At 38.0% G+C, this 14,266-nt stretch overlaps 1 protein-coding gene across 4 annotated transcripts in view; it reads left to right on the top strand.

Moving 5' to 3' along the window:
* Window positions 1–14,266, top strand: part of VGLL4 (vestigial like family member 4) — an 83,938-nt gene that overhangs the window by 31,823 nt on the left and 37,849 nt on the right. The window contains exon 1 of one of the 4 annotated variants that reach the window (XM_019620022.3): window positions 5,696–6,189. The exons of the other annotated variants lie outside the window; for them this stretch is intronic. Coding sequence (XP_019475567.1) covers window positions 6,108–6,189 — 82 coding nt within the window. The 5' untranslated portion in view covers window positions 5,696–6,107. Of the gene's footprint in view, window positions 1–5,695; window positions 6,190–14,266 lie in introns of those variants that run through there. 4 annotated transcript variants of the gene reach the window in all.

Raw genomic sequence — 14,266 nt, 5'->3', positions numbered from 1 at the left:
CTTATGCTGCATTCCGTCTTTGTGCAAACAAGGTCAACTGCATACACTTAAGGAGATTTACATACATTGACATGTAAGTTGAGTTAGGCACTGAGTATATCTGATCTCTCGCCAAGCTAGCAATAAAGGGGAAATCTTTTCAAAGACTGTAGCAATCTTACAGCCCTTTGCTTTATTTCAAACCCTGTAATTAGTGGTTTCTGGAAACTGGATTTGCTTCTTCCCAAAGATGAGGGATATGCACAGTAATTTTGAAATCTAGCCTTTAAACATGGTCTGGCTCCTAACTTTCCTAAGTAAAAAGTGTTTTAGATGCCTGAGCATTTCACATCAAGCTGACTTAGGACTGGAATTTTTTTTAATGCGCTCTTTCCAATTTTCTCCCTCCCCTCTCTATCACTTTATATTTTAACTTCTAGGACATGGCAAATTTAACATTCATGTGCATCTGGAGACTCTGATGGCGTATGAGATTCTTTGTAGCTCAAGATAAATTATGTTTCCGATTATCATCAACCCTTCAGAAATTCAAATTAGTATGCAAATAACAGGAAAGATTATCAAGATTTTAATTAGCAACTAACAATTTTCCAACCTAGATAAACAAGATTTATCTGTTACGTATTCTATCTGCATTTTAAAGTGTTTTTAAACCAGCTTAGTAGAATAAAAAACACACCAGTAAATTGTGAGTGGCAAGGTGGTAAGTGGAAATGAAGAATATGTGTTGGTAAATCTGATCTCTGCTGTTCTGTTTGAACAAGTAGGAAAAGAATGAAGTCAAGATAAATCAGGTGCTAGTGAATGCATGTAGACCACGGAACCAGTCACCTCATTCATCACCTCCACTGTCCTGCAGTTCTCTACAACTGTAAAATAGATATTTAGTATTAGAACAATCAGCAGAACTTTGCATACTGCTACTTACCATTCACTAGAATGCTTGTAAAAAAAAAAACAAAACAAACAAAAAAAAAACTACAAGCTTTGGAACAAGCAGACATTACAGATTTTGTGCCACAGTAAGAGATCAGGTCACAAAGGTGTAGCGGGCCAAAGTCCTGGGTCAGTGTGATCCAATTGATGGAAGCAAAGTGGGTTGCTACCTGAATTGCCAGCTGCTTTTTTCTGGATATGAGAGGTACTTCCAGAAGCAGGAACTGCTGTCAGTGGCATCATGTACTGCCTCCTGTGCCCATTTTCTATTTTGATCCCGAGAGCTGGTGCTGCTAGGAAATAAAGTGAGATTTGCTGTGAATTGTCTGTATTTACCCCCGCTTCTTCTATCCTCAAACCTTTTTCTTACTTCACAGTACCATACTGTTGTGTGGTACAACAGTAAAGTGAGTTTATCCTGGGGTAGGAGATAAATAATGCTTTCTGCAAGCAGCTTCCTTGTCATCTAGCTCTGAATTTCCTGCGTGTTTCGTACGTGTTAGCTCTGTCTTTTTATTGTATTCAAAAGCACACACTTCATCTTGCTTAGATGATTTTTTTTTTTTTTTCCGTGTAAAGTATATTGTAACAACATTTAAGAATGTTGTTGATAAGAGGAGCAAGTCTGCAACTGAGTATCAGGAAAAGGAACAGTGTTATTTTTTCCTTCAGGCACATCGCCACCTAGCAGCTGCTAACTAAAAATCTCTTTCAGTTGAAAGGAAAAGGTAGAACTTGTATCTGAAATACTCTCACTTAACTCCTCCAACCTCTTTCGTTTCATAAGTTGACATATCAACTAGGTGATAGATCATAAAAGCCTTTCCAACCTCAGAAGCTGTAATATCTATTGTTGCCCATGCAGAAATGGGAGTCAAATGGGGTAATACTGCGTGGGCTTCTACATCAGTTAGTTACTCTTCTATTAAGACTATATTTTTGTCTCTTAGTTGCAAAATTGGTCATTGTCAGAATGGTGTTCTGTGCTGATGATCATCAAGAATGAAATCTGAGTATGTGTCCAAGTGAGCAGATTGCAGATATTTCCACGACAGCGTTGATTCTCAGTGAGTGCTGTACATTTTTCCATTGAAAGATGGTGTGTGGCATGGAGTGTGAACCAAAGCTGTTTGTGTGGGCTCTTCAGTGCTACTGCCTAAGACAGTAGCAAGAATGAGAGAAGAGAGTGAGGAGGCAGGCAGGAGGGGAAAATCATGGAAGAGAGGTGGAGGACTGGTCAGGCTTGAGGACATGAGAGCAGCTCTATATTTTTAAATGCTGTAAAAATCATATCAACTCTTACTGTCAAATCTAGTATTATGGATGTGATATATGCAGGAATTGTCATTTTTTCCTACATTCAGGTAATCAATACACAAGTACAAATTAACTTTTTAAGAAGATTCCTGTTATTGCTTAAATAAATGAGATTTATATATTTTTATAGTAGAAGAGTACCACCAGTATTTAGGAACCAGTAAGTGACTCAGTAATGTATGTGCTCTGTATGTTGTTGAAAGGACATGTTTGACAATTTTTTTTTTAAATCTGAAAAATGCTCTCTTCTGTTCACCAGCCATGATTATGTCAGTCACCCTGGTTATGTCAGTACCAGTGTTCTTGTTGGGTCAAGCATTTGCTTTCACGATGTATCTCCTGATTGTCCTTCTCTGGTCTGCATTGGAGTGGTCTTGTCCATAAGCTAGATTCTGTTGAGAGCTGATGGAGGCTCACCAAGAGTGCTCGTATGTGCTCCAGCTGCTAAGGGGTCTTGGTCCATTTAACCAAACATAAGCTAGTCCAGAGAAGGTATATGGAGTTTACATGCTGAGTCCGCTGTGCCAGCTGCTTCTGTAGATGTACCACTGTATTCTGCAAGAGGGAAACCTTTGTTTTATTGTAGAAAAGGCAATCTTGTCTAACTCCACCTTAATGCAGACACTAGCTGTCAAAGTATGTATTTGGTCCCCTGGTTTTGATAACCATGATTTACCTACTTAATAGAACCACTTTTGTTTTGCTTTCCTTGCCTCAGAATTCTTCCATGGAAAGGCATTCCTACGTGAAGGCTGTCTTTGCTTTCTCTACTGAAAGTGAATTTGAAGATCACAAAGAGGTTGAATTATCTCATCTGTTTATGTGGGCTAATTAGAGTCAAATTTGATGTACTTAGAATGTGAAGTCCGGAGTGATTCAGAAGGATGTTACGTGGATTTTCAGTTACCTCTAGGGGATGCTGTTGTGTTAAAAGTTCCCTTGTACTAAACATATTATATATAGCTTTGGGTATTTATTTGCCATATGGAATAAAAGAGCATGCAATACTAAGAAAAGTGCTTTAGATAATATCACATAGAGATAGTGTGGCGCGTAACTGTGGTAGCAACTATCAATTTATGGAAAAAGAAGTAAGAACTATCCTGGGGTAGTGTGAATAACTATGTATGTCACATCTAACCAGCACTGATTGATTTCAGCTCAGTAAAGGTATCTCAGACTGGTGAAGTGTGTGATGGTGGTACTGATATAATCAGTAAGAATTCCTTATTAGTGTATGGATAATGATACAGAGCAGTTAGTGATTTATAGGTAATATACAATACTGCTTTTCCAAACAATTTGAAGAAAAAGTTATATTTGAATGTAGAGGGGAATTTACACTGGACTTTGAACTACATTGTCCTTGTATAGCTAAAACATTAAATGCAGACTACTACTCTAAAGTTTAGAGTATTATGTTCCTTCATCATCTCTAGTTCCTGTAAAACTTCTAAGTATTCTAAACAGGAAAAATTAAATGCTTTTCTCTTCTTATCTTTTCTAAGGATCCATAAATTGTTGCTAATGATGCAAATTCAGTGATGAGGTCAATATTAAAAACTGTACTTAGCACTAATATTTTCCACAAAAGTTTTGAAATGCTTACATAAGGAACTTGCATTTCATGCTGAAGAAACTTGTTTCTTTTTGCTAACATTGTAGGTATAGATTTTTGTCTCAGTTTGTAACTTCAAACACTAACACTTCTCTTCATGCTCTTATTAAGTGGCAATGTATAACACTAATGCAACTAAAGCAACAGCTTGGAATCTTGTACATGCACAACATGATCTGCTACTTAAAACTTCTGGCCCCTATACTTGAAAATGATAATGTTCTTCATTAAAATAATTTATCTTACTAGAAAGCACTGTGTATTACTTTGGTCAGGAGATGCGTGATGTCAACTTAAACAGTAACAAGTCCTGTGAGGCAAAAAAAACCAACAGCAACCCTTCTATTAAATGCTATCTGAGAAATGTATTGTTACTTCAGCATTGAGCTTTTTGACTGTGTTAGTCTTAAAGATTAACAATACTTCTAGTAAGGAGAGTGCCTTTTTTTGCATATTTTTGCAAATAATCAATAAAAGACTTACAGACCTTCATCTTCTCAGTAATGCAGATTTTCTTTTAGGTAGCTTATTTCCTGAAGTAATGAATTCAGCATTCTTCAGTGGACATCCTCCTTCAAATGAAAAATGTAGGTAGATAGCTCGCAGGACTGTTTCTCATGTTTGAAGGAAGGAGAAACCTTATTTGAGCTCTGGAGAATCTTCCTTGGAGATACATTTCTTACTCCTATTTATCAGTAGTATCTTCACTTGAATTGCCTAGTCTCCCTGAAATAACCATAGTGTTCAAGTAGCACTTTTCAAAATGCTGTGGTAAAATGCTTCTGTAAAGCACTAACAAAGCAGAGGAATTCCCAAAGTGGAAATTAAAGTTTGTTATTGATTCTCACTGACTGTGTGCTCTCCTGTATACCATTAAAATTCTCCTTCCTAGGAAGTCAGGGAAGAATTACTGTCCAATTCAAAGAGCAGAGAGAAGTAGAAGCAAGATTAGGACTCCATTAGCCTTTTTGTTTGTCTTAGATCAAACTTCTCTGGAATTTATTTCTCTATTTCTGTTAAATCAGCCTTCAGGTGTTGATTAGCCACAGGAAGTGCGAACTGATACCTGCCAGGTTAGCACATGCTTGCCTCCATGCAGATGTTCTGCCCTCCCTGAATGAGTCACGCACATCTGTACAGGCAGCGCCAGCCTTTGTGGTCAAGGTTAGAACTGCAGAAGTGCTGACCGCATCCTGGGATGGGACCAACTGCTGTAGAAACCTCCATCGTCTGCGCCACTTCATGCGGAACTGCAGCAATAGCTAACAACCCAAACAGAATTTTTGACAGCTAATATACCCAAAAGGAATCAAATGTAGTGACGTATTGGTTGAATGGCAGCAGTTTGTGTAAGCGCATGGTACCCGTGCACACAGGTATGTCACGTTTCCCTAACCAGCTGCCTGTGTCAGACCACAGCTGCCGTTCTGCTCTGCCACTCTTACATAGCATTCTTTTTCACTGCAACGGTACAGGGCAACGTCTGAGGCCACACTGGGAACTAAGAGAGCTAACGAATGTGAGGAGATGGCCGCGCCGTGCAGTGCTGGTGCAACAGTCAGGCTGCTGCCCACACGGAGGCCTCCCGGCAGCCGTGCCGCCCTCGCTTCTCGCTCGCGGTGGCAGCGCTGCTTCCTGTCAGGGCGGCTCTGACATGGTCCCTGCTGCACAGGCCCCTTCTGTGCAGGCTCTCCACCTCCTCCTTCTCTTTCTTTCAAACACTCAGTGCATTTAGAGCCTGATCTTGTACAGAAAATATCCCTGACATTTGAAGAGCTCCAGGGATTCACTGAGCATGCTCAGTCTTCCCCGCCTGATAGAGAGAGGAAGCTGGTTTACATACGAGTCATACCAAGCATAGCCTGCATGTCAGTGCAGTTAACTTGCAGCGGGCTGTGAGGAGAACTAGTGTGTCTTTGTCCTAGGAAATTTCCCTTGTTTCTGTTCGCTTTTTTTTTTTTTTTTTAATTTGAAAAAAGACTTGAAAAGTTTTCAGACAGTTTTCTTTGTACTGAAGGACGCAATATACTTTTAGTTTGCAAAGTTTGGAAGGGAGTCTGTGTGTTTTAATCCCTCCAACTTTCCTTTAATATACTTTGTTTTGATTAGCGAAGGCTGGGCCTTGTGCTAGTGAAGTTTCGGGGGCCGGGAGCGTCCTCAACACCGTTTGCCTGGCTTCCTTCTCCCTGAATCTGGGTGAAAGCAAACAAGCTGGTCTTTTTTGCTAGCCCGATAAATGCTATTTATGAAGATGGACCTGTTGAACTACCAATACTTGGACAAGATGAACAACAATATTGGCATTCTGTGCTACGAAGGTAATGCTTTCATTTCACAAAGCTCTTTTGTTGGGTGTGTTTTATGTTGTTTGTAAGCATGGATTTTCCTCCTGAAAGGAGATCTCTACAGTTGGCTTTAAGATACCTCACAGTCTGTGTTGTTAGTACGGCTTTGTTTAAGGGAAGGACATTTTTGTTTTTTTTTTTTCCTATTCACGTAATTTTTTTTTCCTGTATTTTTTTTTTTCTTGAAGATAACATTAGTTGGATTCATTTAAAGGGCTGTGTTCTTCTGTGACTGCTATGCAGAGTGTTTGTTGGTAATGTCTGCAGCTGCAAAGGAAATAGTTTTTAAAATGGGTGTAGGTATTAATTTACATTTCTGCTTGTAATCCTACCTAGCAGTTAGGCACTGCCACTTTTAGGGGGAGACGCTTTTGTACAGTGTAGCTCGAAATAATTTTTACATCGATTCAGCAGTTGGGTCGCAAACAATGAAGAGTTTGAGTGCACAGCCATGGGGCTCACAGAGGCGCCGTGCTGCAGAGCACAGAGTAGCCCATTGTTTGACTTCTCATTTCCTGCACAGCTCAGAGAAAGCCCTGGCTGCGAGATGCCTCCCCCTCCTCCATCGCGCACACCCCTCCTTTCCCAAGAACCACCCCACGCTCCCGTCCCCTGTGGAAAGAATTACACAACTAGTTGGAAAATGTAATTTTTTCTCTCTGCTGGACTCTGAATTTTACCTATGCTGTCTCCAGCTAATGTAGGTTGGCATTTGCTCTTCATTTTGTAAGCATTAATAGTCCTGTTTTGAAGTTGCCTGAGGTAATAGAGTAAAATAAGTTTCTTAATCTTAGTGGAGTTTTATCTACGTGCAGTTTGAAGAAGTGGTTATGGCTTGGCTTTGACTGGAAAGAAAGGCACCACAGAGCTAATTCGGCTTGGCAATAGAACTGTTTTTGCTGTAGCCACACACAAGCCTTGCAGAAATCTTTCTTCTGATTCAGCAGGAACATTTTCCGTGTTCATTTGGAAAATAAACTTGCTGTAGTTGTTAGGGAAGAAACAATAAGGAATACACGTAGGAATAGAAAATAGGAATAGACCTATTCATATGTTCAAAAAAAAGGACTAGGCCAGAAGTCAGAGAGCTGAGCTTCTCTTTGGAAAATAACATCTTCTCTAACATTAAATCAGAATGGACACATTTCTTTCCTTTGGGAAATGGAGGAGTTCCCTATAGGACTGTTAATATTTGATTCTTTTGTTGTTGTTGTTCTTTCATTTTCTTTCCTGCTCAAATATGGAGATACTTGCTTGAATAAAGCTGTTTTAAAAAAGATTGAGCATTCATATCAGTACTGAGTAATCCAGAACTGAGATAGTGCAAGACTAGTTGAACTTTAAAGTTCTTTCCTACCTGTGTTTTCTTCATTATAGTTAGAGGACTAATTAAGAAAAGACAACTTGAAGGATCCTTTAACTTTTCATTGCTCTCTGTAGTAAGCAATGCTTTCTTTGGAGGCCAGTGACAACTTCTGATAAAGACCATGAAGTTTGCTTAAAATTCTACTTATGTGGTACATGTTCCTGAATGTTTTGTTGTCTAAGGCAAAAAAACCTGTAGTTTTGGCTCACTAGTTCAATTCATTAGAATTATTCCTAATTTTAATGGGTGATTCTTTCCAGATCCCTTTTTCCACCCTTTTCTCCATTAATTGTTATTTGAATAGATCTTAGGTTTAGATGTTAAAAGCTGCTCAGAGTACTCTACTATAGCAGTCTTTGTTTAGCTGAAACATCTGTTGCTATTTTCCTTATTATGGAAGTTAACATTTTTAACACTAAAGTAAACACACAAAAAATGAGAAAAAAAAAAAAGCAAAAATTCAGTGGTGTTTATAGTGAGGTGTTTATATCCCAGTGGTTTAAAAAGTATAAACAGTCACTGACAACATCTGCACTGAACTGTAAGGGTGTTTTAGAGATGCCCACAGATCTTCTTCAGCCATAGTATTTATTCTGTAAGAGTTGTATCAGCTGTGATGGATCTTGTCTTTTCAAGGACACTGCTGTAATAGTAAATACATTGAGAACAAAATGCCTTTTCAGACTCAATTAATTAGGATTTATTGAAGGTCATACTTGAACTACTTATTAGTAGATGTCTTCCTAAAAAGTACTCTTGCTGATGTAGACACAAATATTTTGTGAAAATAGGTTTGAAATTTCAGTAGAAAGAATTATATGTCTTATCTGGATTCATACTATATATATAAACCTATATCCTATAGGAAATAAGTGAGATGACTTCCTTATTCCTTTAGATTCTCTCCTGAAGTTCTTGCTGTTCCTTATTGGGAGAATTTGTTTGCTGGTGAAATGTACCATTGTCGTTTTATAATGTTTACTCTATTTTAAACTTCAACCTCCAGTCACGAGCCACTGGAACTATGTGCCATTGATTTGTAGCTGTTGCTCATATGCAAGAGATGCCCTGATGTTTAAGAAATGGGAAAAGTTCTTCCATTCAGTGCCCTTGACAGTTCTTTAGTTCAACATGGAATAGAAGTGCATAGTTTGCATAGCGTGAGGAGTCCTCCTTGGTTTTGCCCAGCAAGAATTACAGATAGCAATATGTAGTCTGCAAGTTTTAGGCTACTGAGTTAATGTCAGCATTTGGTTAGTCGTCTTTGATAGGTTCAGGAAACCTCAGATTTGTCTTAATTTCATTCCATTCGTAAGAAATAGTGTCATGATCACACTTCAGTGAGTATGAGACCATTTATTCACAGAGTGCCATTCATTTCATAAAACATATTTCTCATTTTGCCTTACTCAGTGGAGGTTTACGGGAAGAGGGCATAATCATGACTAATATAGATGGGATCTGCTTTATGGACAGAACATTGGCTTTTTGTGAGCTGGGGGGAAAATGGCAGATCTAGAAATTCTGCTGTTAACCCCAAAGAAGGGGTTGATGTCTCTCTAGGAGCACTTTGTACTCCTAGCTGGAGTTGACAGTTTTTTGAAACATAAGATATATTTTTAAGATTATTTATAATACATGGTCAAACATTGGCACATGTTGTCAATCTTTGTGCAGTCTTTCTGTGAAGATAATTCGCAGCCCTCAGCAACCCGTCCTAGTTGACCCTGGTTTTGTGCAGGAGGTTTGGACTTGATGATCTCCAGACATGACTTCCAGCCTGAGCTCTCTTTGATTCTGTAATATGATGGAAGACTTTGCACATGTGTGTAATTAAGACAATTCCAGCCAGCATAAAAATTATAACCAAGGATGAGGTGAGAGTTTTTGAATAGGAGTTCATAACTTAGAACCACAGAGTAAGTCATTTCCTTTCCTCAGGATGGTTAGTTCCATGCTGCTAACTTGTGTCCTTTTGAGCTTTCTCTCAATATTATTTGTTTTGAGCTTCTCATGATGCTTTGTGATAAAATCTCATTTCTAAGTGATGCTTTTGGAGGAAAACCTCAATTTTAATAACATGACCTTTTTAACGAATTGCATTTATAAAAAAAAAGCGAACTTTTGAGTTTTCACCTTTGAGCTTTAGTGAAAGCTAAAATTCCAAATGAGACTGGTTTTCAATGATTGAAAAGTGATAGTACTATTAGCATTTCAAGCAACTTACTGTAATTGTGCAGTAGAAAGGAAGAAATAATTACAGATGCTTGTTGACTCAGCATCTTGATACTAATTTTTAGTGGGAATACATCTGACATCCTCCAAAACATTTGCTGCCAGTTGCCAGCAATGGCTGGCTTAATGAGTAGTGCTTTCAGATCACTGTTTTCTTCCTAATGAGCTTAGAGACATCAGAAAACTCTTGGGAGACTGTTGTCCTCGCTGAGGTGAAGAGGCCATGAAACGGAGCCATTCTGTACCAGTCTGGCATTCCCAGTGCTTCATATCGAATAACAAGCACTTGATCTGGGCATGTATTCCGAGGTAGAACATCTGTATCTTGTTTTGCAATGGAAACTCACTTAACTTTAGCTTAATATTCTTTCTCTGAAAGCCTTGTGTGTGAGGTAATGGCAAGAGGGCTTTGGGTTAAACAAAAACAAATCACAGGTGATTGTGCTCTTTGACTAATCCAGGGGCACTGTAGCCAGTTCTGGCTCCCTGTTTCAAATAGAGTATGTATGAGAAGGTGCAGTCTCCAAGTAAAAGATTTGTTTCATTTTGTTGTTTATCTAAGGGACTGTACAGATGGTTGTATGTTGGAAGGCAGATTTCTGTCTTCCTTCCTCACTCGCATTTTCAAATGCTTTGTGTTATTACTGCATTCTCAAGGCTTGAACGGCTGTGCTGGGAAAGGTATAAAGAAATGCAATAAGATGCTAAGAAATCCCCCAGGCATGTTATGAGACTTGGAGCACTTGAAATACTTATACAGGGTTCTCTGGACAGTCCAGAAGACTGGAGTTTTTTAATGAAGAAAATTGGATCCAGATTTATTAAAAACAAAAAAAAAGAAAAAAAGAAAAAAAGAAGAAAAAAAAAAAAACAACCAAAAACCAAAAAGCACCCCTTTCTGGTTTCAGGACAGCTTACATTAGTTAGTGGCATATTACATAATTATTTCTCTGACTTCCTGTAACACTGAAGCATTAGTTGGCTACAATATTGAACTTGCATAGCTATGTATTGTCTTAGGGCACTGCGAGCCATTTTGGATATATGTACATCTTCCCAGAAGGGCCAGTGTAGATGTTTGATGTCCAGTGTGGAACCTGAAATGGTTTCTGCTGGCTTAATTTGCTTTTTAATGAAATATAACCTGCTTTCTTAAGTTCTAAAGAATAGTTTCCATCAGTTTTCTTTGCTGACCTTGCATTTTACCCTGGTATTGTAACACCAGTTTCTGCTATTAACTCCAAAGTTTGGTTTAGTTTCTAAATATATAAAATTACTTTAATACTATCCTTCTGTTAAGAATTAGTGAAACAGTAAATGGACTAGAAATCTCTCTCATAATGGTTTTGGGTGTTTTTGTTGTTGTTGTTATTTTTTGGTTTTTTTTTTTTTTGTTAATCAAGTGTTAAATTTCTGTTCGAAGTCATGTAAATTAAGTTGCACCTACCAACTGTCCCCGGTTTATGGAACATCCTGTGAGGCTGATTTTTTTTTTCTTTTTTTTTTTCCCCCCCCCCAGTGTCTTTTATCTTTAGGAAAAACCAAAAAGCTCTGACTTAACACTTGGGCTTTTCTTACTCATTTCCTCCTAACATGAAGTTGGTAATATCCTATTCAGTACTGACATATAAATTCAGTCTATTTTCCTCATTCAGCAAAAGCAAGATAGATGTAGGTTGTATTTAAGCTTTTTTTTTTCCCTGGGATTCTATTGTTCTCCTCATCCTTGACGCTAGTTCAGCATGTATACTGATAATCCAAACAAGGAAATTAGGAAGCCAAATAATAGCCTTATCCCCTTATCCCACAGCTTTCAAGCGGCTAAGATAGGCAGCTTATACCTTTTTTTTTTTTTCTTTCTGAGATAAAAGGTAGTGAAATTTGTAGCTGTAAGTTGAATTCTCAGTTAATGAGCAATTTGCTTAAAGGCTGTAACTTGTTATTCACAAGTCAAATTTGTTACAGTGCCAGGTCTCTTTGGATATAAATCCAAGCATTTCAGGAGACACTGAAAAAGCTTGAATTGCTCCAGAGTTTGAACAACGCACTGTATTGTATGGAGAACTGTTAGAGAAAAACTAAAAGCTTAAACAACAGTCCTCATTGTGTGGCATCTAAAATTATGAATGAAAAAAGTTCATCCATATGTATTGCTTTTGCCTTTTTTTAAATCTCTGATTTGCATGAAAATAGTTGTCTATTAATTTCTTCTTAGAATTAATACAGATGGGCTTTTATATTTGATTTTGGCTGAACAGACTACAGAGTTTTAACATGCTGCATGCAGACAGGGTGCCAAGCTATTTAGCCAAGTTGTTTACACTAACAGTAATCCAGCAGGACAGAGCCTGTAATTCTTCACTGATAATAGCACAAGGTAAAGATGAATACAAGTTTATGGAGGAGTGTTTACAAAAATTGTATTATACTTTTCCAGTGTTAAAGAATCATGAGTGCTGTTATTTTTAGTATTTGTTTAAAGCCAGCTAATTTTTTCATCATCATGCAGTCTGTATCATCTGCCTCAAAATTACTTTGCAGTTCTGCATGGAACGATCACTGGACACACAGAGTCATTGTTTCCTTTCCCTTTCAGTAAAAGCCATGCACTTTGAAAGATAATTGACTGTGTGATAAAGTGCTGCTAGATGTTGTTGTGTAAGTAGTACACCAAGATGGTGTGTGCAGTCGCACATACACACCACAAGTGCCATGATGTGGTTTTTATTTCCTGCAGGCAGTTTTCGCTTGGTGCTTCATCTAACAGTTTTTTAAAGAAAGAGCCAACATTCTCATGCCTGTTGCTGCAAATTGATGTAATGGTGTGTGTAGCTTGGTGTGGTGGCATGTATTTTGTCATAGAATCAAAGAATCATTAAAGTTGGAAAAGACCAGTAAGATCATGTAGCCCAACCATCAACCTATCACCACTATGGCCACCAAACCACATCCATCTATCCTTTTCCTGAAAACTTCCAGGAACTCCACCACTTCCCTGGGCAGCCTGTTCCAATGCCTTTCGACTCTTTCAGAGAATAAATTTTTCCTAATACTCAACCTGAACCTCCCTGGCCTTGGTGTGAAGGAAAGAGGCCATAGATCAACTAGCGTAAGTGCAATCTTAAACAGGCAGTTAAGGTCTTAATTAGGGTTATCTCTGTCAACTTGTCAAGTTCACGTTACAAATGGATGGGATTAGACAAATTTTATTTTTAACGTTGGTAATAGTTTGTTACTGATTCTAAGATGAGACAAGCTTGAAGCATTCTGTTTGTTAGAAAAGACCCCCATACAGCATTTTCTTTTACAGCCTGGGTGAAGTCAAAGCAATTATGTTCCTGGGGCCACAACAGTGCAGATTCTAGATTAAAAAAAAAAAGTTGTCCAGAAACTTTTATGAGTTGATGAGTCTTCATTGGAGATACTAAGGTATCTCATTTTAATAGGAGTTTAGCTCCTGAAAGTCTTGTGATAAAGAGTAATATGAGCGGGCAAGGGAGAAAAGTGGGAAATCAATTTTAGAATATTTGCTCTACCTCAATTTTATGGCACTGTTTGGCATTGGATTTTTTAAATTAATTCCAGTTTATTTTTATCTGGCTTTTAACTTTGTCGTTGCTAGTATTAAAAAAGAACCTGTTAAACATATTTCATGATGAAGTGCAGCTGTTCCCTCCAGAAATTTTATGTGACACTGCCTAATTTATATCTGAGGGACAAGAACATCCACAGTGTAGTACACAGTGATTGTGGTAGATAATATTCAGGATAAAGTTGATACAGCTTTTGTGGTAGAGGAGAAGGGGAAAAGTTAGTCTTTTGCAATTAACTAGTAATGACTTAGTTTCTTCACAGAAAAGGTGACTCCTGCTTTTTCAGGATACTTATTGTTACAAGAGCCTATCTCTGATTATTTTAAAAACATTCTTTTTCACTCCTCATCACTGTGGAATATTCCTTGTCAACTGTGAGAATCGAGCACTGTAGTGTGTAACTTTCCTCCTATTCTTCCAAACATTGCTAGCATGTTCCAGGAAATATCGTTGCTCTCCCAGGAAAAGTTTGGAACTAGTTGTGTTTAAAAAGCAGTAGTTTTTCCTGGAAACCCATTTGACAAGGCAGGCATGGAAACCACTGACCACTATACTTCCCAGGTTTATAAGGCTTAACATTTATTCTTCAGCATGCAAAAATAGACTTTTTGGTCTTTAAACATGAACTGTTTTTAGAAATAAGAAAAGCTTATTGGATCAGTAATTTTGCCCACCAGAACTGAAATGGCATTGCAGTAGCGGAATACAAGACCATATTGAAATTTTGTTTCATTTAACTAGAAATCACAGAACCACAGATTGGTGTTAGTCTTTGTAGTTACCACCTACTAAATGCCCAGCCCAGCAATCCTTTGTGTGATAAAAGTGAGAACAGAAGCTGCAAAGTTGTTGGAGC

This window comes from Meleagris gallopavo, chromosome 14, assembly GCF_905368555.1.
Source record: "Meleagris gallopavo chromosome 14, MGAL_WU_HG_1.1, whole genome shotgun sequence".
NCBI lineage: Eukaryota > Metazoa > Chordata > Aves > Galliformes > Phasianidae > Meleagris > Meleagris gallopavo.
Note: the sequence above shows the minus strand (reverse complement) of the source record. Positions and strands in the feature narration are given on the sequence as shown.